The sequence below is a fragment of the Haplochromis burtoni genome, unplaced genomic scaffold, assembly GCF_018398535.1.
Source record: "Haplochromis burtoni strain Fernald_Lab_line unplaced genomic scaffold, NCSU_Asbu1 Contig_23, whole genome shotgun sequence".
In the NCBI taxonomy this organism is placed as follows: Eukaryota; Metazoa; Chordata; class Actinopteri; order Cichliformes; family Cichlidae; genus Haplochromis; species Haplochromis burtoni.
This window is the reverse complement of record NW_024582384.1, coordinates 922587-948155: the sequence shown is the minus strand read 5'-3', so window position 1 is coordinate 948155 and position 25569 is coordinate 922587. Positions and strand designations below refer to the sequence as shown.

The following is a 25569-nucleotide window of genomic DNA, read 5'->3' as shown; positions in this document are numbered from 1 at the left end:
GTGCAGCCTAGGCGGAGTAGTCGAACGCAGATTCACTGAGCGCTCAACACAGACAGCATCGTCAGAAGGAAAGTTGATAAAATAAATTACAAATTTTGTATTGTTCAATACATATGCGTACCGAACCGAAAGCACTGTATCGAACGGTTCAATATCGATACGAGTATCGTTGCACCCCTAATATATATATAAGTGAAATGATCAAAATCTCAAGGTTCAAATAATAGAAAGAGAAAACCATGTAAAACTAAACTGGCCTTCTAGAGTGAGCAAGACCAGAAACATGATCAGCCCATTTTCTGCTAGCTATTATAAAAAACAAAACATAAAGAAAAAATTGACCCCACAAACACAACGACCCACCACCTAGCTGTCCTATATTAATAGTACTGGAAATTACCAAAATTATTTTTATATTTCTTTAACGGTTAATCCAAATGATGAAATTATATTTTAAATGCTAAAATACAATTATTGTTATTATCTATGAATTTTCAAATTGATTGAAATACAAGAAAAGGTGAAAAAAAACCCAGCAAAGCTTGTTTTTTTCTTTTTCTTTTGACAGTTATTTACTTCCATTTCTGACAAGAAAATGTACCAGCTAAATTTGGGTATAAAAAGGTGAATTTAATTCCTTACATGCCAATAAATGTAAAGACGTGTTTTTTAGTTTGGATTTTATGACAGGTGGTCTAAAAAATCTGCTAAGCACTGTATATCCAAAAAGCGTTCAAATATGACTTCTGCGTAGTAGTAAAAATTATTATATGATAACATCTCACTTTATTTCCTGGGAAAATGTAGAATTTATTATGAAAAAAACATAATAAAAGAACAACTCCAAGTATAGGGGAAACAAAACTAATAAAACTATGCAGCGCTATGGTGTCTTATGCTACATTTTTTGGTAAGGATTCAGCTTACAAGATGCTTTAACCACGAGTAAGGCACTAAGAGGAAGAGAAGAAGAGTATAGAGTAGAAGACAAAATAAAAGACACTTGAATTTTCTGAATATGGACGCAAAAAATGAAGTTTGGGTAAAATAACTAAAATAACTGTGCAGGAGATCAAATGCATCAAATGCACATTGACATCTACACCAGAGACTCTTCAGCATGTCAGTTTGTAACTTTTTGCATGAGGAAACTGTGAAAAGGATTATGTTTTACAGAGAGATACAAAAGGGTAAAAATCAAATATGCAGGATTTCTAAGGGGGCATATTGCAATGTATTTGATAAAATCCATTAAACCTAAAAGCTCAGCTCGAGACATTTAAGAGAAATGAGACAGCATGAGAAAATACACACACAGTACAAAGATTGTGGCCATGTATGCACAAAAGCCGTAAACATCAAAACACAGACACAGGCATCCACACACGCACACACAAACGTGCGCACACTCGCACGTACACACAGATGCATTCCTCGTAGCTCTGCAGTGGTATTTTTTTCACGTTGGCTTTAGAGCGAGTCGACGCCATGCTGAGTGCTGAACTCCTGGAAATCCTCCGGGATGGTGTCTGCGGAAGTGACAAGTTAGGCGTTATGAGACAAGCTTAAAATCTCATATGCAGTGAGGTCAAACTAATTCTCTTCACAGCTGCAGTCTTTACGTAACAAGATGGAATATGAAGCTGTTGCAGACAACTAGTCTCAGAGGTCATGCAGCAAGATGCTGCACATTCCGTGAGGCTGAGAAAGCCCTTTAGTAAAATGTTGATCAGCATATTAGCATAGTTTTCTGCTAATTACCTGCACTAAACACCAAATTAGGATGGAGCTACTGACAGTTTTCTAGCATTGTTATCCCATTTGTAAATTATGTTGCAACGTTTGATTTCCTTACCATTGCAGCGGTATTTCAGATTGGACCAGATAATGTTTTCCTGCGAGAAACAGAACACGCCAAGTCGTCCTCCTCTCATGGTCGTGTCGATGGTCACGCCGGAGTCTGCAACCAGCTCAGTTCCTTCGTAAAAGCGGGCTCTGCACAAAGCACAACAAGGGATTTTTACCTTAGTCATTAAATTACAACTATTAAGACTAAGAAACAGCCAGCCTGGCTTTCCAATGGCTGAACATACAGTTTGCACCTACACACAATGCTGACTGTCTCATCTTGCTCTTGGCAAGAAAATTTAGGAAGCCGTAAGAATTTTATAATACCTGATGTATCCAACCTGTGGGCGGTGCTGCAGGTACCAGCGATAGGACACCTTATCCTTCCAGCCCACATTTCTCGGGTCCTTCCACAGCAGGCGCACTTGGTCGGTGGTGTCTCCCGTGTGCCACAGTGAGTTTCTCAAATGCTCGCCGGGGCCTGATCTAGACTTCACAGCCTAACGCAGAAGCAGAGACAAGTAAGGCGATTGTAGAAGCAGAAGGAAAACAAGAATGTGTAAAACAAGTCGAGTGAGTAAAACTAAAGTGAGATGACTCGCCCTCTCACCTTCAGCTGTATGCCGGGCTCGGCCACAGCTCTGAAGGGGGTTGCCTGCCAGTAGGTCTGTTCAGTCTGCTTCCACATCACCACGTAGAAGGAGGATGAGTCCTGGTAACCAAAGATGAAGCCAGCGTAGTCATCATCAGTGACTGTATTCACGTGAAAAGTCCCCTCAAAGTCCACGCCGCTGAAAGCCGTGTAACCTGACATCAGAAAGAGTAATTAGCGCATTAGATACGACAAGTAGTTTCTTGCACACAACCCTAAAAGTGATATTCAGGTAAAAAAGCTAAATACACCTTACCGACAGCAAGTCCAGGATCACTATTCATGGTCTGAACGATTTCCATTCCCTGATAAGGAAGAGATGTTTTTAATGATGAATGATGCACCGTGAAACTTTTAATTTCAAAAGCTTGTATTTGCATTTCAGGTTTATTAAAATGTGCTTGCACACGTACTTTTTTTAGGCCATGAATTAAAGCTGCCGTGACTCTTTTTTTTCTTTTCTTTTTTTTAACACACTGTGAACAACACGACCTTTCAAGTTGATCTGGCAAGTGCCCTATATACACATTTAGCAGCTCTGATTTTTTTTTTTCAGTTTCTGGCCACAAACTGAATACAGATCAGCACCCTGCTTTCAGCGTAATTTTTCTGTTCTTCCAGCTCCCGAGGGCAACATCTGCTGAACATTAGCTGCTAAATGCACCAACACGTTCATCAGCTACCGACTAAGTGTGTCTCAACATGTAGTGTAGCGTGGGTTTTTAGAGTTTTTTGGCAATAAAAGGCTGCCTGCTGGGCCAGAAATCTATTCAAGGAGAGTGGTAAGAGTGAACCAAAACAGCAAAGCTGGACAACAAAACACTTGGGGAAATCACAAAAGTCAAGTAAAGTCAAGCATGTGTATATAAAAATATCTGCCTATGATGGATAAATTTGAATGATCAGTGATAATAATGTTCATACCTGGTTCAAAACAACCCAGTTGGGGTCAATCTGGGCATCGCCCTCGGGGTCCAGCACAACAGTCTGATAGGCCCTGAAGTCAGTCAAGGTAATCTCGGCATTTTCAGGACAATTATCAATCCTGTCTATCACTTTGTCCTGGTCAAAGTCAGACTCACAAATATCTCCAACACCGTCACCTGAAAAGTTAAAAAGTACAGTTAAAAATTTGGTGCATGAGTAGTTTCAAATCTTTAATTTACTTTGGAAACACAATAGTGTATGATCAAAATATCTCAGAAGCTGTGCAACCTCATTGGGTAAATGATCTCAAGTACTGTACTTTGTCACTACACAATAGCCAGCCTTGATAGACCGCCAGGGCCTCTGCTCGATGCGTTTCACCCGACCCCTTTAGTGACTCCTGTGGGTGGTGGAGGGCAGGCCTATGCTTAATCCATATGAGCTAAGGGCCAGCCACCAGCCACTCTCCTTCAAGCTCCCTCCACAGGCCAGGGTCCAGGGTGGGGCCACAGTAACCCTGCCCCGGGTAGGGTGACCTGGTCCATTAACTTCTCTCCTTTCCTGAATCTGAATGGATAATGACTGACAAGAATGAGCTTTCTCTGAAGGGCACCTGAGATGGGGCTAGTAATTCATTCATTCATTCATTCAAGCAAGGGCTCAGAGTGGAGCCACTACTAAACACTGAAAGGTTTTAGTATCTGACAAGGATGTCTCTTGGGCACCACCAGGGAGAAGGCCCCGTGAAAGATCACGGGGACACGCTGGAGCGATTATATTTTTTGACTGGCCTGGGAACACCTCAGTTTGCCCCTGGATAAGCTGTAGGAGGTGGCTGGGGAGAGGGAGGACTGGGTTGCTCCGAATAGGCTGTTGCCCCTGCAACCCGGTCCCAGATAAGCACATGAAAATGGATGAATTGATGCACTAAATGTTGTCACACAGTTTTTAAAAAATTGCTGAAAAATTAAGACCTTTTAGTGAAGCTCACTGCAGTCCACACCCTCCAGTACGACAGACATATACTGATATGGCTTCTCGCTGAGTCTTTAATAAGTCAAAATCAGCTCTGAATGTGTCTGATTCTTCCTAAATGCTGTACCGAGACACAAACATAAGCCGTCCACGTTTGCAACTGGGATTTTGTGATAACCATACATTATTCTGTAATGTTGAACCACACATAATGTTACGAATGGACTGCTACCTTTCAGTAACAGTAGTTTGTACAGGCTCACAGAGTGCACGATTGAGTAGAAATCTAGAAAAAAGATTACAATGTCAAAGGGAACCACTTTGCTTTTATGTAGTTGGTGGGAATTATGAGAGTGCCACACATCAAAGGCCCCTGAATGACAGCGAGGGGGAAACAAAATCTGTGAGGGCAGAAAGAATGAATCACTTTGTTGTGTGGAGCAAACAGCAACTAACCACCAGACGACACACAAACGAAAGAAACCTAAATCACGACACAGGCTACGTGCTTTCTGGTCTCTGCTCAACAGGGGACAGCAATAGCCCTGGATGGCAGTTACAAAAAACAAAACCCTCTGTGCGATAAACTTCAAAAGAAAACCGAATCTAAATCAAAGGGAGCAATACCATTTCTTAATTCATAGGTCTAGATGCTACATATTAGCTGGCAAAAATACATTTGTCTAACAGTACAGCTTTGGACACATGACATTTAAAAGGGCACTGATTATTAAATAAAAGCAAATATCTGACTTTTGAGTTTTGTTAGGCTATTAAAACTGTGCTACTACCACAACTGGCTACACAAGAAAAAGTTGTGTGTTGTAATAATGTAAGTAATGGTCTGTCAACTCTGCCTCGCTGAACTCTGACTGCTGGGAAAAAATGGCCTTGTCCCTCTTTATTTGAATTGACACTCCACTCCCATTAGTTTCAGAATCCATTTTCACACAAGTAATGTCACAGCGAGTCATAAAATTGGCGAATGAGTTTAGGCTCGCAAAAATTGCCACTTAATCTGCCCAAGGTTGCTACTGTTTGATCCGCGTGGGTGTGAAATAAATAATGTCAGTAACAGTGCAGGGGGAAGAGAGACGTTCTCCTGAAATTATGACCATTAATCTTTCAGCATCAATCTGCTTTTTAGCCAAACGTCTCAACAAAAACAACTGAACATCCCTACAAACTCATTTTTTTTAATTATTAGGGGACAATCTGAAACTCACTGTTATCATCAATCTGATCAGGATTTGGTACCAGCCGGCAGTTGTCTGGACCCGGTGGTAAAACATCCGGTATCCCGTCGTTGTCATCATCGTCATCGCATTCATCACCCAGCCCGTCTTTGTCAGTGTCCAGCTGAGAGCTATTGATCACGAGTGGGCAGTTATCCTTGGTATCCTGGTGACCATCGCCATCACTACACAGGAAGCGACGCAGTGACATGAGTTAAATTGAAATAAATGAATAAAAGCTATACTGGTACTGTAGATATCGAGATAGTGTTATCACCTGTCTTGGTTTGTATCACAGGAATCCCCAACCAAGTCATTATCAACATCAGACTGAAGAGAGAGCAGACAGCAATGAGACAAGTGTGAAAATACAACTTTAATCCTGCAGTTAAGATCTTATTTTTGTAAAGGTAAAAGCACAGTGCAAACAGCTTCGTTCAGCAGTAATATGGACCTTTTGAATGACATATTAGAACTGCAAACTATAGAACAAACTGCATTTATCTGACTTTTCTCTGATCATTAGATAATTTTTCCTTTTATTTCAAAGAAACTGTTAGTGTTTTTTTACGGAGCACAGAATGTTTGAAGCACTTCAACAGTGTGTTGATAGTATATTTTTGTATTTCATAAGATGTTGAATTTGAAATCTCATATCTCACTCATAACTATAGTGGTTAGATAAATCTAGTGAATCAAACACGAAATACTACGAGCAAAATCAAATAAACTATCCTTATGTCAGTGTATTTGGTTAATTTACATGACCGCCATACATCCACCTGTATGACTGACCTGATTTGGGTTGGGGATGTCGGGGCAGCTGTCACAAGCGTCTCCCACCCCGTCTCCATCCCGGTCCAGCTGGTCTCTGTTCTGGACACGCTGGCAATTATCCAGGAAGTTCTTCAGACCTGCACATCGATCAGGTGACACTGATTTAATACTCAAACTGCCACCAAGTGGGTTTATAAAATATATAAATGTGCAAAGAATTTGATGAGCAGTCAGTTAAGTCAACAAAGACTGTAAATCCTACACGTCAGCTGTAAAGATGTGCATTTGTTTGCTTTCTGCGGCAGTGGACTGAATACCTTGCTTTAAAAGACAGATATGAGTTTGGGTCACTATTTTCCAGGAAATAATCAGCAGTATTCTTTGTAATATAATCACAGCAGCATACCTGTGGAAAGCAAGCTGTATTACTGACAGAGTCATCTTTATCATGAAACACGAGCAACAGATTTATGCTGCTGTCTCACTAAAGAAATAATTTTATAAGCTGATCTTTCTAATATCACCACTAGGGTGCACTGTTGCATTTTCTATGTTGTTCCGGAGAACCTGCATTCAGATGGTATTTTACTTCATCACAGGGAGGCAGTAGCAACACTACTAATGCATAAAGGTCAAGCAGCAGCAGTGGAAGGAAGAACTATCTTCTTGTCCTGTGGGGGCTTCATGAGGTATAATCACGCTGCTGAGTGATCAAAGGTTGTACTCGCTTTGGGGTCAGCCTGCTATCGGCTTTCATCATTTATTTTTTTCTTTACGGTGTTGTTTATTCAGCCTGAGCTGGCATACAAAATCTATCCTAATATAAAGTGATGCATTTAAACAACAAAGGGATCTGTAACTAACTATAAAAGTTGCATGCATCGGTGTGAGTAATTCACTACGAGACCACAGCAGTGGAATCATAAAAGGGAGTGCAGGGTAAGAAGTCATAACAGCAAAAGCCTCCAGTGATGTTGATTATATAACAAGAGCGTCAGCATCAGTGATGTCATTTCTCTCCTCACCATCTCCATCCATGTCATCATCACAGGCGTCCCCTTTGCCATCACCGTCAGTGTCCCTCTGGTCGGGGTTCTCCACCAGGCGGCAGTTATCACAGGCGTCGCCGTGGCTGTCCTTGTCGCTGTTCCTCTGGTCCACATTGGCTTTTAACCTGCAGTTGTCCTGAGGAAGAAGGAGCGTGTGCACATATTCATTTATGAGTCATGTGAGTGGGTAATATGGTGGGTAAAGCGTAAGCCTCTGTATGCTTCAGGGCTGAAACCTTTTCGATTTTTATGAGATTGATATCACTGTGCATCTTATTATAAAACATGAAATCTTTTGTTTGTTTCTTTGGCTGCCTGTACTGTCAACATGATTAGGAGTAGCCAAACTTAGCACATAGATACATCTTAGCCCCCGATTCGTATTGTTAGGGATATCTGTTAAAATCATCATGTTGCTTTGCAACAACCTGGAAGTGAACTAAAAACAAAACAGTTTTTGGTCATATAAATGACATCTACTGCCCACACTTTTAACTTTTCTCAGTGTCATTAAGCATGTAATTTTGCCAACAGCAGAAAAAAGCCAAAAACAATAACCTAGCATGGACATGTACATACAGGGAGTGCAGAATTATTAGGCAAATGAGTATTTTGTCCACATCATCCTCTTCATGCATGTTGTCTTACTCCAAGCTGTATAGGCTCGAAAGCCTACTACCAATTAAGCATATTAGGTGATGTGCATCTCTGTAATGAGAAGGGGTGTGGTCTAATGACATCAACACCCTATATCAGGTGTGCATAATTATTAGGCAACGTCCTTTCCTTTGGCAAAATGGGTCAAAAGAAGGACTTGACAGGCTCAGAAAAGTCAAAAATAGTGAGATATCTTGCAGAGGGATGCAGCAGTCTCAAAATTGCAAAGCTTCTGAAGCGTGATCATCGAACAATCAAGCGTTTCATTCAAAATAGTCAACAGGGTCGCAAGAAGCGTGTGGAAAAACCAAGGCGCAAAATAACTGCCCATGAACTGAGAAAAGTCAAGCGTGCAGCTGCCAAGATGCCACTTGCCACCAGTTTGGCCATATTTCAGAGCTGCAACATCACTGGAGTGCCCAAAAGCACAAGGTGTGCAATACTCAGAGACATGGCCAAGGTAAGAAAGGCTGAAAGACGACCACCACTGAACAAGACACACAAGCTGAAACGTCAAGACTGGGCCAAGAAATATCTCAAGACTGGTTTTTCTAAGGTTTTATGGACTGATGAAATGAGAGTGAGTCTTGATGGGCCAGATGGATGGGCCCGTGGCTGGATTGGTAAAGGGCAGAGAGCTCCAGTCCGACTCAGACGCCAGCAAGGTGGAGGTGGAGTACTGGTTTGGGCTGGTATCATCAAAGATGAGCTTGTGGGGCCTTTTCGGGTTGAGGATGGAGTCAAGCTCAACTCCCAGTCCTACTGCCAGTTTCTGGAAGACACCTTCTTCAAGCAGTGGTACAGGAAGAAGTCTGCATCCTTCAAGAAAAACATGATTTTCATGCAGGACAATGCTCCATCACACGCGTCCAAGTACTCCACAGCGTGGCTGGCAAGAAAGGGTATAAAAGAAGAAAAACTAATGACATGGCCTCCTTGTTCACCTGATCTGAACCCCATTGAGAACCTGTGGTCCATCATCAAATGTGAGATTTACAAGGAGGGAAAACAGTACACCTCTCTGAACAGTGTCTGGGAGGCTGTGGTTGCTGCTGCACGCAATGTTGATGGTGAACAGATCAAAACACTGACAGAATCCATGGATGGCAGGCTTTTGAGTGTCCTTGCAAAGAAAGGTGGCTATATTGGTCGCTGATTTGTTTTTGTTTTGTTTTTGAATGTCAGAAATGTATATTTGTGAATGTGGAGATGTTATATTGGTTTCACTGGTAAAAATAAATAATTGAAATGGGTATATATTTGTTTTTTGTTAAGTTGCCTAATAATTATGCACAGTAATAGTCACCTGCACACACAGATATCCCCCTAAAATAGCTAAAACTAAAAACAAACTAGAAACTACTTCCAAAAACATTCAGCTTTGATATTAATGAGTTTTTTGGGTTCATTGAGAACATGGTTGTTGTTCAATAATAAGATTATTCCTCAAAAATACAACTTGCCTAATAATTCTGCACTCCCTGTAGTATGGGGTGAGGGGGAATTCGGTGCCACTTGGCTCATATTTCTGCCCATAGCAAACAGCAACTTTTGTCCCTTAAGTATAAAAATTTGCAGTTCCTCTTTAAGAGTTAAAGGTATACTTTATAAAGGATTTTGGCTTTGTTTGATGGTAATTAAACACACTCTAAATATCGGATGTTCAGTTTCTCCAGGCAGTTTAATTTGCTTTAAGTCTTTTTCGTAAGCCAGCATTAGCATCCCAATGCATCTTGCTAATCTAAATAGCAAGCGATTCCCCTGATGTCAGCAAATGGTTGTATCCACACCAAACTTGTGGCTTTGTAAAGGTAGCCAGTGGGTGACCTCAAAGTTGCTACATCCACATTTCTGTGCATAAATGTGGTGTCTGTGGATATGATATGTTAATAGGTGAATTTGGAAAACAGCGGTAAGTGGATTTTGTAATCTTTGGACAGAGCTAGGCTAGCCCCTTTGCCCACTTTACAGTCGTAAAATAACCGTCTGCCAGGAGCAGCAGTCATTTTAGTGCACATACACATAGGAGGTATTAGTACTTTTACAAGCTTAATCAATCTAGGAAAATTAGCAAGACAAACAAAAATGAGAATCTTTAGGTATAATATGTTTTAGAGGCATTTGTTGCGAGATAGCCACCGACCTGTTCATTTGGAATACCATCGCCATCTGCATCTTCATCACAGGCATCTCCATAACCATCTCTGTCGGCATCCTCTTGACCAGAGTTAGGAACAAAGACACAGTTATCCTGCAAAGACATGTGACAGTATGATGATTAAATAAAGATATACCTGCCACAGCAAAGCTGCTAATCTTGACAACTTGCACCATGGTTACCTTTCTGCAGTTTGGATCTTTGCATTTGAGTTTCTCATCTGGATATCCATCAATGTCCGTATCCTTTCCACACAGGTATCCATTTCCAGCCCAGCCAATTCCACACTGACAAGACAAATGAAGCTTCTTACAAACTCATTCATATACTGCACATAAGCATTTGAGTGATGAAGAATATTACCTGACAAGAGATGGATCCGTCTCTTTCTACAATACACTGAGCGTTGACATCACAGGGGTTGGTCAGGCTGTTGCCACAGCTGATCTCCGGCTTACAGCCCTTCACCTGATCTCCTGTGAATCCTGACTTACAGCTACCACAGTGATAGGAGCCCTGTGCGGAAATTATCACAACTGCACATGAGCATCTTTGAGTAGCAATAAAGACCTGTAGTAATGGTCATACAATACATCAACGGTGTTCTTACCGCAGAGTTGTGGCAGTTCGAGTTTGCAGTACAGCCTCCATTGTCAGGTCCTTTGCATTCATCGATGTCATCGCAGACCTGGATTGTAAAAAAATGAGCAGACTGTAACAACTTGTTCAGATTTAATTGCTCCAAAAATAAGTGTAAAAAATACGCCCCAAAACAAAACAAAGGATGCCATATAAATCCTCTAAAGCCCCGCAACAGCTGAAGCTGTGCTTTATAATACTTACAGTATTAGAGCACAAATTAGAGTGGGAGTAATTTATGCACACCGGGCATTTTAGGTGTTTATTTTGTAGGAATCTAAAATGCATTAAAAGGGTAAATAACACGCTGCAGACTGCAGGTCATATTTACAAATTCGGAGCAATAAATAAGCATGGAAGTAGAACGTAAATCAGCAAATTAAAAAAACGATATCCATCTGTTCCCGCCAATCAGGATCTGGTGCATCAAGATAAACATTTAGTGTGGCTAATCCTGTGTGACATGATGGAGATAATGAAAGCAGTCCAACGAGGTGGAAAAGTTATGTTTTCTTCATGTTTTAAATTTGGTGTCTTCATTGCTCTCGACCAAGTTTGTCAAACATAAGGCACAGGGGCCAGAATTGGCCCGGAGAAGACAAACCGACCCACTGTATGGTGTTGGACAAAAGTGAAGTTGGGTAAAACTCTGGAGTTTTAACTCATTTGTAAAAGTAATGCAATTTTTCCTACTGATAAAGACCGTGCCCGTGGCCATTTACACAACACTAAAGTAATTAAACAATTAATAAACAATTACTTGTGCCAATAGATTTCTTTCATTCACTACAGCTGCATTTCAGGTAGAAAAACTGAGATTTACCACTGAAATTGCCCTTTTTCTTATATTAAGATATCTCAGGGATTCAATGGCCCGGCCCTCTTGAGGTCAAAGTGGGTTCTATGCAGCACATGATATCTAATGAGCTTGACAGACGTGATCTACTGGCTGACTGGACTCCAGTGAAAACCCCCATAGGTTGGTGCAAACTTTTTTAAACACCTAAAGTAAAAGTCACTTGTGTTGGCACATTTATTGATTGAACTTTTTTGCTCTTTTAAAGTGAGAACCCTCCTTTATTGTTTAAATGCTTAAATAAATAATTTTATGGTAAGATCAACAACATATTGCAATCTGCTGCTGGATTCAGACTACATTTAAGTCCATTTTTGTGTATGTGTGTGTCTTTTTTGATATACACTGATAATAATATTCTGTTTCCTTCATGATGCATCCAATGTCTTACCTGTTTATTGGTCTGAGCGTACACTATGCCCACACCCTCCACTGGCAGGCCGGTGTAGCCCAGCGGACAGGCGTCACAGCGGAAGCCTGGGGCAGTGTTGACGCAGCGCACTCCAGGAAAGCAGGGGTTAAACTGACACTGCAGAAAGGACATGAACTCTGTTGAGCTGCAAAATGTATGTGGTTCTCAAAGGGCTTCTCCCCAAAAGCTTTTAGGTCTGATGACATTGCTCATGCAACAAAGAGAATGCTAAAGGGCCCAGTCCTCAGAAAAGAGGTCAGTGCAAACAGAAAAGACAGACAGGCAAACACACAATCTTGTATTGCCATCCTTATAAGGTTCTCCATCTTGTTTTAGAAAGTTCTACCTTTACCTGCTTTTTTTGGTCATAGTCTAAATTATAGAACATTAGCCTGTGTGAAATATCTTTGCTTCTCATGTTCCAGTTTGATGGACCCACTGCCATTCAGTCTGTATATGCTGAAAATGGTGAAAAATACAGTGAGATGCATTTCTTTCACCTATAAACAGATCGTCAAAAAAGTCATTTATGGATCAATTCTGGAGCCACCATTATTCAGTGACATCAAGGTGTATTTGAGTGTACTCCTTAATCGCAGCCTGTTAATTCACACTGTTTCTCATCGGGATCCAAAACCACTAATATGAACTTGCTGCTATGCCAAATAGATACACTCAAAACATTTATCTGTCTTTACCCTAGCTATAATCTCATAAACCAGCAGCCCAAGTAGTAGCCATAAAATACTCGAAAGGATGTCGACAGTTTGCCCTTACACCACAGGTCGTAAATTTATATTGATTGTCATGAGGACAGAAGCATGGCAAGACGCACACACACACACACACACACACACACACACACACACACACACACACACACACAGAGCGATATTGAGCTTTACCTCGTCGACATCATCACAGTTAAAACCATCTCCAGTGTATCCATCAGGACATGGTCCACATTCAACACCTTCTGCTGTTTCTATACACATGTCGTCACGGAAACAGACACCCGGTGCACACCTTGGCTTCACCACCTCTGTGCCACCTAGACCTTTAAATAGGAGGAAATAAAGATTTTTTTTTTTAACCATCTGTTATTCATTCAGTAATATCAAAATATCATGTAGGCACGGATACTGATAAGGATGTACTGATACCATTATCATGTGCGATCTGCTAATAGGATAACTAATTTATTGAGAGAGTTTTGAGTCTGAGGGGTCAGTGCAGAAACAAAGCAAAAAGAAAGTCTTCCATTAAATTAAAATGTGCACATTTGTGCCATTTTAATTTGCATTGTGACACAACATGAGATAATGAAAAAAAAGAAAGTGATCAGCTGTGATAAATTAAACAATTGGAAACTGGTCCTCAATTTTCCTCTCTACAATGACTGACAGCTACTATAGACATTTTCTTACCACAGGCCTGACACTCTGAGATGGTATTCCTGAGAAAGGATGTTTCTTTAACCTGGAACGGGTCAAAAATGAACAAAAGTTTATATTCAGTCAGGCGAGCTGTCAGGGAGGTCAGGATTGACGGAGCAGAGATTAAGTGGCCTCAGAGGGACTGCTAAGAGGTGGTTACCTGCTGAATTAGGACGTCTTTCAGCTCATTTATCACCTTCGTTAACTCCAGCATTTGATTGGACAGCTGCTTTGTGTTGACCCCTGAGGGAGAAGGACTGTTATTTTATTCAGCTGAAACAGAGCTAAGGGCTTCTCAGAGTCTGCCCCCCTTTGACTCAACATTTCCCATCGCTGAAAGTGTTTTCACTGACATTTCCACAGAAAGAACCTTACCCAGAGTCTGAACTGAGTCTCTTTGCTGGAAGTGGCAGTCTTGTAGCGACGCAACGTTTTCAAATGAGTCCCCAACCACCAGCTTTAGTTCATCTAAGCTTTCCTGTTTAAAATCAATCGAGTGAAAGTGCACAGCTAAGCCATCTGGAAACCTACAGAGTCATTATCGTGACAGAAGGGCATTCACTATTGTGTGGAAATATTGTAAGCGATGGCTCACCTGCTCTCTGGCTTGCATAGTCTTTAGTTCCACTGTGCCATAGCCTGCTGGCAAACCCTGGAAGGCAGCAGGGAGATCCCTGACTGTCTCCACCAGCCTGCAGTCCAGATGCAGCTCCACCCCGCCTGGCCCCTGCTGCTGCTGCTGCTGCTGCTGCAGCCCCCTGAGGTGGAACAGCAGTCGGTGTTGCTGGCCATCTGCCAGCACCAGGTTGTTGAATGTGACAGAGGCCATCCTCTTGTCACTCCTCAAGTACCGTAACACGGCTTTAAGAGGACACGGCATGGAAGAGGAAGAAGGAAGAAGAGGTAATGAATAGAGGAAAATTGACTGCGTTGCTGTAAAGGGTTTATGTGATGTTAAGCATTGATATTGTTTGCTATTTGTTTCTCTATCTGTGCTTGGATTGCGTCTTAGCACATAGCAACAGCAACGTCATTATTTGTGTAGCTATTTGGCCACAACCAAAATAGTTTGGGGCACAAACTCAGTACAGTTCATTATGTGGGGGCAAACACTGTCTGCTGGATTTCAGGTCTGTCTGCAGAGTCTTTAACCATTATCACGTTTAATCCATTTTTAATAAGAAGACATTGATTGGCGTAGCTTTAAACAACCAGTGCCTCTTTGATGTCCTCCTACCTCGGTTGAGCTTCCCCATCACTGTGAACTCAAAGTACTTGCTGTTGTCCCTGGGGTTGTGCAGGCCAAACACAGTGGTTCCGGTCTTGGGCTGCAACTTGAAGGAGGTTAGGATGAAAGCCTCGTTCACCCCTTGCCCGGTCAGGCCCCCCTGCAGCAGGTCTGGCAGGCAGTCGGGTGAGGTGAGCAGATCGTAGACTGTTGAGACAGATAGCAAGGCAGGGAAACGGGAAAGCACATGAGTAATGGATGATGTGAATATTTACAACCCGCAGCGGCGCTCTGATCCGAGAGTAAACACATTCCGAGTCGACAAGAAGAAGATGATGATGTTGACCCAGCATTAGATGCTCTAGCAAGACGCTGCGTCAATCAGTCAGCGCAAACTTGGCAGGCTGGGTCGGCTCAGGCAAATCAAAAGGAGGCGGATTTGTAAGTAAACAGCATACAGTGGCGTTAGATGTGTGCTGTTTTTATGATCTTCCCTTAGGTTTGTTTTAAAACTGTTTGAATTGTAAAATGAGATGGAGCTTCCGCTTGCAGACAAAAGCACAGTGAAATTTAGATGTTCTGACTCGACTGACAGGCAATTTAAAAGTAAAAAGCCAGAGAGGAGCAGAACACTGGTGCTCATGGTCAGAGTCTCCTTTTAATAAAGTGGCTTGGGAGCTGGGCAAACCACAAGAGGATGCGCATTGAATCTCTAGTCCCGCATCTGCACCATCGTGAATACACAAGTACCACTGAAACGGTCCGCACGGCCCTCTGTCGTGAGGGAGCAGAAATTGCTCCCAAATGCTTCCGCTGACTGTTGTCAGCCAAGATTGCCCCAGATGAGATCTCTCGCTCTTTCTTTTATCTCTCTCGTCTGCCTGGGGTCCCTTGTGTTTTGTCAGACACAACACAGAGCCTTTAAATATGTGCGCAGATAAGTGAGACTAAGCCACCGAAATGCCTGCTTGCACCGTGCTGTCAACACTACTTCCACTAAAAATGTAAAGCTTTTCGAATCCTTTGTGTTTGGTTTTTATCAAGATAAGAACTTTTTAATATATTAAAAAAAAAGAAAAGAAAAGAGAACAAAGGAAGCTCGATGTGTGCATCGTGTCTTTAGTGGCATCCACACACACGAAGCGCACAGTCCTGCTTTTCATAAGTCTTCTGGACAAAGGGCTTCGCAGGGTCAGGGCTGTCTTACACAGGAGACCCTGAGAAAGTGCCTCACTTCACCCCCCGATTAACCTCAGATTTCAAGCTTCATAAAACTAGTTCAGCTGAAAGCCATAAAGGAAAACAGTGTCTTGACCTTTCCTTAACACCAGCATATAAATCTGTCACGGTGCGATTACTGTAAAGAGTGCAAATGGCTGGCATTCCTTGTTTTAGCATTTCAGCACACGCTTCGCACTCGAGCATTTCTGTGTGGCAAGCTTTAATTTATCGCATCACATTTAAAGGCCAGCCATAACAGCAGTGAAGTAATTACGTTAACAACATCGTAGTGTTTAGAACAGAAGAAGCAAAGTCACATTTAGCCAAGAGTCATCTAGCTACCCAGGACCAAAACCATGATATTCAAACAATATTAGGCATTTATGTGTATTTTTTTAGACATTTTTAAACATCACATGGCATATTGTCACTTTTAAGATGTGTAAGTGTTTACAAATGTAACTACACGTGCACTCCTACTTTACTTCTAACACTAGCTTTCCTTTTGGCTTCCATTAAGTCTTGAATAAACTTGAGTAAAAACTAAACTAAAATAAGTATAAACTAAGTAAAAACGTGCTTTCAGCATTTCTCTTGCTATTTTTGCATTGCTGTATGTGATTTTAATTGATTTACTTGTTAATACCCTCGATCTTTAACATTACGGTGCGATAATGTTGAAAAGCAGATCACATGGTCTGTGCTGGCATGGGGAGTTGTCATAAACCCAGAAACCCACTGCACTGATGTCGCAGCTTCAAACAAGAACAAAGCACACATTGAGCAGTGTCCAAAAGCTTTTCCCCCCACTGTAAACACAGAGCAGTATTCTGTAATGTGTATTTCTCCAGGAGACCATCATGATTCTGCGCTGACACTGTGTCTATTCTTAAAAAGTGAAACTAAATAAACTGGATGAAATATATTCTGTTGGATGAGTGCAGCCTACGTGAATCAATGAATCAGCTAGCCGTGTGTACATTTACAGAAAGATATATTCACGTAAACACAGAAACTCTATGTGTTATTGTCATTATCACTGATTTAGGTTACGTTTACTTTCAGCTTTGTTCTTAGATCCACGCTGACATTTGAATTGTAAGCGGAAGAAAAATGAATGGAAAAAAGTTGCTGGCTTTGACTTTCTGCCACCTGTTATTATTAATTCCCCCTCTCTTTTACAGCGTGTCTTTCGTCCTGTCCCCCTCCTCTCAACCCCAACTAGTTGTGGTGGACTCCTTATTGGTTTGTCCCGGAGGTTTCCTCCTGTTAAAAGGGAGTTTTTCCTTCCCACTGTCGCCAGTTACTTGCTTGTAGAGGGGCATTTGATTGTTTGGTTTTTCGCTCTATTAATGTAGGGTTTTGTTTTCTTTTACAATATAATGCACCTTTACTATATAAGTAAAAACTGAATTGAACTGAACTTGTAAGCCGAGCTAAACAGTGAGTTAAGACTCACCATAAGCTCTGCAAAGATAAGCAGAGCTGGATATTTCCCCCTTTTACCTCATTTGATATAACTCGGCCTGGAGGATGGCCCAGAGGAAAGAGAGTCCGCTTTAAACTTCAGTAATATCAGCTCTCAGTGAGCCATCCTTGAGATGTTAATATTAATCAATAACATAGATAACGCTTATGGAATGTCATTTTTGAGCACCTAAAACCAGACTTGGCTGGTTTAAATGGATCTCACTCCTTGTTTTGTGGTCACGCAGACAATGAGCCTGAGAAATGATAGATGACAAACTCCATTAATCTGGACTTGTTTTATACATACCATCAGGCGCCTATTTGCCAAAAGACTCCAGGGATTAATGGGCATTTTAAAGGTATGCCATCAATCACCTGGTGGGGTTTGCAAGAAGGGCGATAAACTCTAAACGCCAACATTTCTATGCGTCGCGTAGCCCCGCGTTTGTGTGTGACCTTGAATAAATGCGGGCGCGTGCGTGTGTGACTGCAAACGCGTGTCAGACAGTGTGAGAGAGAAGAGAGTCTTGAACTTCAGTACTGCACCCAGATCATCTCTGATTATTCCCATGTGTGTGACCCAGCTGGGATTTTCTTTAAATTAAAACGAGCCAGGAAGCTGAATCTCCCGAGCCGAAGTAATCAAGCAGATCCGGCTAGATGGATATCAAAATCAGGATGTCTTTACTTCAGCGGAAAGATGGTGGGATTTAATACTCAAACTTTTGTCTACTTTTATAATTTTTTTCTTATCTTTGCCTGCTTCCTGTCAGAAACACACACACTCAGCCCAAATAAAAGCATTTGACTGCCCCATATCTTCTACAACTCACTGAGATATTTAGCATTTTATTCACACCTCAGTGAGTATCACACACATTGTCTGATCTTTTTGTGCTTGGGCCTGCATATCATATTCTCTTTCACAGTGTCTGCTTCATCCATAATGCATTAAAACTCATACATAAGTGTGTTAAAATACTGAGAGGTGGAGCCATTGAATCTTTTCTGACAGCTAATGAAAATGGACGATTACATTGCAGGCAGGGTGTCAGAAAAAAATAAATAAATAAAAGAAACCTTAAAGACATTATTCCTTATGTGTGTTTGCGTAAACCTAAAAAAAAAGATGATGTTTTTCCACTTCTTGATTTTTTTGTCATCCCAAGCAGCAACCATATAATCCAAATAAAAAAAAAAATGCAGTGACATTTAAATAACTGACATAAAAAGCGACTCAAAACACTTCAAAAAAAGAAAAAAAGACACTCACCCAAAGCCTGTGCTTCCACGTGTAAGCACATTTTTAATAGTAGCTGCAAGGCCAGTGTGAGGGCCGTCCACACGTTCATTTTGTCCTTCCAACTGGTCCCAGATCTGCAGTTTTCTTTGTAGCTACTTAAATGTGTCTGAAACACCAGCAGTTTCTCCCCGTTGAGGCGTATCTGTGTACTTGTCTTCCTTTCTGAATCAAAAATGAGGCAAAACTGTCATGTTAAGCCTAATAGAGGGTGCTGACTGCTTTTATGTGTGTGTGTGTGTGTGTGTGTGTGTGTGTGCGAGAGAGGGAGAGTGTGTGAAGAAGGGATTGTAGGAGTCTTATTGAGGGAGGAGCAACAGGGCCAGAACCTGCTTTTAAAACCCTCCTCAGGCGGCCCCATGCAGAGAAGGAGTGACCTGGGAAAACTCTTTGCATTGGCTCCTGCTGGCTGCTACCAATTCCCACAGGCGCCTTCACAAATCTGCTGTACACGGTTTGCTCCCTTTAGAGTCTAGGAACCCACGTTTGGCCACCAAAAACACGTTTCAAACCAGACAGAATATTTTTAGACTCTTGAGTTCAAGCTTGGGGTGAATTTCTGAAAATGTGTTTCCCACTTCCAGCAAACAGACTTCTAGTATTTATTAACACTCTGCCTGAAAAAACTAAAAGACAGATTTTTTTTAACTTTCCTTACAGGGATCAGATGTAACACCTTTCCTATCTGCCCCTGGTTGCCACTTCCATCCCTGGGCAAGGTCAGGAAACAAGCGCTCTGCTGCTCGTGCCTCAACAAGCCGCGTTAAGCGGCCAGTAGAGCTTCAGACAGGCTGCTGGCTCACATGGCCTCCGGGTCGTCAGCATGTCTGGCACTCTACAGTTGGTAGAGGTGAGGAAGCTCAGGTCAGACTTATGCTTTGCTTGTTTTTCCCTCTTTCTTTCACTGTTCCATTTTATGTTTTTAAGTAAGTTCCTCCAGCCTAATTCCATGTTACCACAGAACCTGTATTAATTATGTTGTACTCTTTCAAGTCTTAGTGGCTACAAGATGATGTTCCCACTTAAAAGCATAAACACGAGTTCCTATAGCAACGAACAACACCAAATGAGTCACAGTTTCCATACGCCAATACAGGTGCTCCTTGTGGTTATCCAGAATACAGCCGCACTGTTTTTTGGGGGTTTTTTTCATGCTTGTGAACTGTTACAGACTCCATTCAGTCAGCAGCAGGGCGCTCAGAGTTTTATCTGCCCTCTGATTGGCTTTTAGAATGATGCTTTGCAGGCGTCGGGGTTCTGGATGACAGAAAGCTCCACAGACCTCCATGCGTGGTCGGCAGCCCAAGCCAGGAGCTCAACAGACCACATCAGTTTGCTGGAGGCCCTGGACTGACTCACATCATGGTGCGGTTGATGAGGTCAGACAGTGAGCGCTGCAGCTGGCTCAGAGATAAAACTAAAGCCCAAATGTGTCTGACACCATCGACTGACTATTTTTATTTGTGACATCGATACAACCAAATCCCGAGACCCTCATACCCACACTCGTAACTCAACTTACATGGCGTGTAACAGACATTAAAGATTACAACACTGCTGCAACTCCAAAAACAACAAAACGTACTGTGTTACCAATAAGTACTACGTAGCCGACTTCAAGTTACGGCTTTACGGAACATAAAACAACACTGAGAGCTGTTCCCTCGCTCAGAGGAGGTCTGACAATTCGCATTTTTTAAAACCTTTCAACTCAAAACAAAGACAAGACAAACAGGTCAAAAAACAAGAGTGATTAAATGTCCATAATAGGAGGCAGGTGAGGCATTAACAGCAAAGCAAAAGATGTTTTATTGTAGGAAAAATGAAGAAACTACAGATATTTTATGATCACAATTGATTCACCTTTTATGTTTTTTTATTTATGTTGTTTTTTTGGTTTTTTTTAATTAAACTCGACATTTTTCTTAACTCATAATGAACTGGTTTGTGGTTCTGTCACACTAGAGTAAAAACTGGATGCCTGCCCCTTCCTGAGCCTGGTTCTGTCAGAGGTTTCTTCCTCTTAAAAGGTAGTTTTTCCTTCCCACTGTTGCCTAGTGCTTTCCCGTAGGGGGTCATCTGCATGATTGTAGGGTCTTTGTCTTGCAATATAAAGCACCTTGATGTAATTGTTGTTGTGATTTGGTGCTATATAAATAAAATAAAATTGAAATGAATCAACTACATTGATTTTTTTCGAACTTGATGTCTGATTGCAAATATCTGCAGCGAGAGGTATTCAACAGCCTCAAAATTTCGGGCAGATACTTTTATTCATATGCTGGATCACCTGGTGGGAGGTAACCTGTCTCCAAACAATGGCAGTCTGACACTGACTTAATGCAATCATTCTCGGAGAGATTGCCAACACATTGCAATTGATCTGAGCCAGTTTGGAGCTTGTCCTTCAATGTAACTCTTTGCAATAGCAGAAATGAACAACTGGTTGCCAGCTGGTTGTGTTCTGGTATAATGTTATATGTTTTTCTGCAGCTGAATTGTTCTTCTAGACTACATCACTCCTGTAGTTCTAACTACATCACTCCTTTTGTGGAAGATGTAGAAAAATTATTTCACATTTCTATTTAAGGTGAATTTCTGTGTATGTACATGGCAACAGATTTGTGATTTTTCACTGATTTCACAGTTAATCGCTGTATTATCACAAACATTGCCACCTTAACCCCATTCATTTGTAGGCTGACAGCAGGCTGACTTTGTTTTGTTGACATCCTGACGCACAAAAGTCGCTTTGAAGACTGCAGCTGACTGCTAAATATCACACACCTGGTCCATGTCTAAGAAGGAACCATTTCAAAGCCATCGTGTATCCGAATAATCCGAATAATATTGGTCGTGTCGCAGTATCCAACCACTGGTTTCCCTAGTGTGTCTATAGCATTATATTTGCGATCAGGAGATGTAATTGCTGTTTTCCTTCCTCTGGTGTGAGATCAAGCTGTTTGGATTGTGCAGAAGTTTGTGCGTGTGTGTGTCTGTTTGTAACTTTTCACCCTAGTTCTGAATCATATGATTCACACGGCACACACAAGAAAATCCTGTACAGTTACTAAGTTTATCTGGTCAATGTGACATTTTCTGGCATAACTGAAATGATTTACAGGTACAGACTATCGGGAAGTGTTTTTTTTATGTCAGGGAAACTACACTATTAAAGAAAATAATAATTACATTTCTCATAAGAAGCTCTTTCATAAAACGACTTACATTAGGAGGTCTGAAGAACGGACAGACTTTTACAGACACAGCTGGAGGTGACCATAAGTCTCCTTGCTACTGCGCTGAGTGGTTAAGGGCTCATTACGCTGTAGGATGTAGAGCCTTACAAGCACTGCACTGTCTTACCTGATGAAGTTATGTAACAGCAGCCAGTCGGCAAGTCACAGGGGTCTGAGCCAACACCTCATTAAATCTGCCGCTTCTATCGAAACCTCACCCCAGTCTGGTGGAGAGGACTCACTCCAAACCTGAAATTACAGCATTAAATTGCCTGAATTTTTGGTGTTAGGCAGACTGTAGCTCTGAACTCAAGGCAGAGGCCTAATAAATGGACCCACATCCTGCAGCATATTTAGTCTGCAAATTCTTGAGCCAAATTGGTATGTCATGGTGGATAACGCCGCCGAGTTTCCTGGAATCGTCGAACTCGGCGCAGAGGACATGAATACAAATTATATATCAAATGTTGTAGAAGTAATATGGTACAAAAAAATGTGTAGAAATGAGGCAAAACTTATTACTGTTGTAGATTCAATTAGTACCAGGCCTTGAGGTATTCGAGCTGAAGTTGGACTTGTCTAAAACTTAGAAATAACAGAATACCGATTAAACTGTTGCTGCTTTTTTCCTCTTTACTTTTATTTACCTGACCAAATTGCCCAACTTCATATCCCTGTAAAATCGCTCAAGGCGGCGTCAGTTATGGACACTGTAACGTGAACCTGCTCTTGTTGGAAAAACATAGCTATTATGTTAGAAGATTGATGAAAGGTGCACAAAGATATTCTCCGTGCAATAAGGGAAAATACCGTTTTTAAAACAACAATGCGGCCTTAGTGCCTCGCTAGATTACTCAGTATTATGCAAGGGTATTAATGAAAGCCCCCGCAAAGTCAGCGTTAGAAGTTATGGTTGATGGTTTTGCCATGTGTAAACTGTGAGTTCATTCTCGGATCATTTCAGACTATACAGCTGCTCTTTCAGTCACTCGCACCAGCTGGATGCGTTCAGACTCATTCACTCCAACTGAGTGGATGTTTCGCCTACACCTACACACCTCACTCTGTAGATGGAGACTGCTGTAAATCACTGCTTTAGTTTCTCGACACCCAGTCAGCTAGGCTGTGCATTTTCCTTTCTTTCTGTTTTTCATACAAACCACCCCGATGCAACCTTTTCCTGTTTTTCTGACAGTTTTTGACTGTTTTTATTTTTAGCCATGCTAGCAGCACAACTTTAAAAGGCATTACCTTTGCCTTGGTTCAGACATCTCACTGAGTACCGGATGGACTGCCATGAAAACTGATACAGACATTTATGTTAGCCAGAGAAGGAATTTTACAGACTTTGATAAGTCTCTAACTTTTTCTCCAGTGCTACCAATCTTTACATCGATTGGACAAAGGCACACTTTGACAGGTCAGAGGACGAGATGATAGGAAGGCAACTCAAATTTATACTTCTTACTGTTAAGGTATACAGAAAAGCATCTTTGAAGGCAGAACACAATAAACCTTGAAGCAGATGGGCTACAGAGGCAGAAAATTACACCAGGTGCCATTCCTGTCAGCTAAATCAGGAAACCAAGGCTGAAATTTGCACAGGCTCATCAAAATGGAATGAGAAGAATGTTGGCCAATAACTTCAGATTGCTGTTGGTGGTGTAATGATGTGGGGGCCTGTTAGTACCACCTATTATTTAAACACCACAGCCTACCTGAATATTGTTGTTAACTGTGTCCTCAGTGCATCCGTCTTCTGATGGCTCCTTCCAGAAGGACAACCAGCCATGTAAAGTAGAAATTATTTCTTTGGGATGTGGTGGAACGGGTGAATCGCATAATAGGTGCGCAACTGTTTCCAGCACCTTCTCTGTGCCAGGAAGATTTAAGGCAGTTCTGAAGGCAAACGGGGTCGGACCCAATATTAGTAAGGTGTAACTAGTGTCCTATGAGTGCACTTTACATCAGTGGCTGTCAACGATTAAATTATGTATAAATTGTGTATTTGTTCCACTACATGGGATATAAAGCTACCCTCTTCTTACTGGTGCATCCAGTCATTTTAGCATCACTGCCATTGCACACAGTACCCCCTCACTTTCATGTGTCCATATTCAAAAGGAATGTTCTGCTAAGAGTTTTGTGCCTAATTTACTCCCTTAAAAAATTACAAATAATACTTAAGCTTGTAATGGAAACAGTATTTTAGCCCACTCTGCATCTACCCTTAGCTAGCTAGCTACAGAGAAACTTTTAAAACATGTAGCTTGCTGCTAGAATGAATAGTTTTGCAATTGTAACACAAAGAGACATGGCAATGAACTTGTGCTTACTTACCAAATTCAGAAACATTTGAAAAGCTTTCAGTAAAGAACACTTGGCAGATCCTCCAGAGTGAAAAAATGCTGCATTTGCGTAAATGAAACCAACAGAGCCCTATTTGGTTTTACAAATCTTTATCTTACTGCATTTGACTGAGTAAAGTGAACTTGTTATAGACTGAAGCAGTACACTGATTTATACGTGTAGACTTAACACAAGAAATAAGCAGGATTAAATATTTACCATCTAAAAGGAGCCAGAATTTTTTTTCTTTTTCTTTTTTTTGGAGTGTGTGATCTCAGACAGGGGCACTCTGTGTGAAGTAAAGCCTTATTTGTTTTGCATTCAGTATTATTTTCCAAAGCTTAAGTTGTCATTAATGTTCCTCAGCTTTGTGTGTAAGGATGCACTCAATGAACCGAGTATGTGTGTGCGTCTTGTCTGCTATTATACAAAGTCAGAGCAAAGCCAACCATTGCCAAATACATGAAAAAAGACACTCTGCCTTTAACAATATTTGCTTTGTTCACATTATAGACAGCAGGACAACAGACACCAGTCACTAGTGTCCAACGTAACTTCACATACTTAGCTTAAAATCTGAGATAACAGTAAATGAGTTGTTTTAGCCGAAATATGAGAACTGCATGTCCAGACAACCCGAGTTCTGCAATAGAGCAATAGAGCAGCAACACATCGGCCGAGGGTGAGGTAGAAACAACACTAGCAGGACAGACAACCACAGAATTCTTCTTCTTTAAATCCAAAATCTGAATCAAGCTTATAGCTCTCATGCAGAGGATTATGCTTTAAATATAAAGATAAGAACATGTTTTTAGACAGTTTGGCCTACAAGGCAATCACTGGTGGAGGATTGCTGTCAGGAGAAGCTTCCTTTTTCACCTCCGAACAGCTGGTGAATCTCAGCAAATTAAAGGCTAACGGTCAACACAGACCCATTTGATGTCAGCAAGACTTATGGGAAAGGGAATTTTTAAAGATATTTGATCATCCAGCAAGCTGTTCTGAGGAAGCATATGCTGGAGGCACACATCTTAATCCACCTATCCTAATCTTCTACTCAACTCAGCAAAACACGAACGGGACGGTTCTCTTGGCATGTCAGGACAGCGCACGTGTACACTTAAAAATTGAGTTGGTTTGT

At 41.4% G+C, this 25569-nt stretch overlaps 1 protein-coding gene across 1 annotated transcript; it reads right to left on the bottom strand.

Annotated features, from left to right (window-relative positions):
• Positions 1 to 763: 763 nt before the first annotated feature.
• On the bottom strand, positions 764 to 19154 carry thbs4b (thrombospondin 4b). The gene is made up of 22 exons (XM_014332102.2): positions 18814 to 19154; positions 14859 to 15056; positions 14217 to 14482; positions 13997 to 14099; positions 13782 to 13864; positions 13613 to 13664; positions 13091 to 13242; positions 12165 to 12302; positions 10889 to 10966; positions 10642 to 10794; positions 10461 to 10565; positions 10264 to 10371; positions 7440 to 7599; positions 6433 to 6551; positions 5915 to 5967; positions 5629 to 5822; positions 3425 to 3603; positions 2757 to 2805; positions 2459 to 2655; positions 2176 to 2348; positions 1856 to 1995; positions 764 to 1529 (listed from the first exon to the last, which is right to left on the bottom strand). The coding sequence occupies exons 1-22, from the start codon at positions 18890 to 18892 to the stop codon at positions 1471 to 1473; spliced, it is 2838 nt and encodes a 945-aa protein (XP_014187588.1). The 5' UTR covers positions 18893 to 19154; the 3' UTR covers positions 764 to 1470.
• Positions 19155 to 25569: the final 6415 nt, after the last annotated feature.

What these genes read in the sequence shown, in the direction of transcription:
- thbs4b (XM_014332102.2), bottom strand. Translation starts at nt 18,892, where the DNA reads ATGAACGTGTGGACGGCCCTCACACTGGCCTTGCAGCTACTATTAAAA. An exon ending in CTCAGAGTGTCAGGCCTGTG is followed by an intron (nt 13,243 to 13,612) that starts GTAAGAAAATGT and finishes TCCTATTTAAAG; the next exon opens with GTCTAGGTGGCACAGAGGTG. An exon ending in AGCCCGGCATACAGCTGAAG is followed by an intron (nt 2,349 to 2,458) that starts GTGAGAGGGCGA and finishes CTTCTGCGTTAG; the next exon opens with GCTGTGAAGTCTAGATCAGG.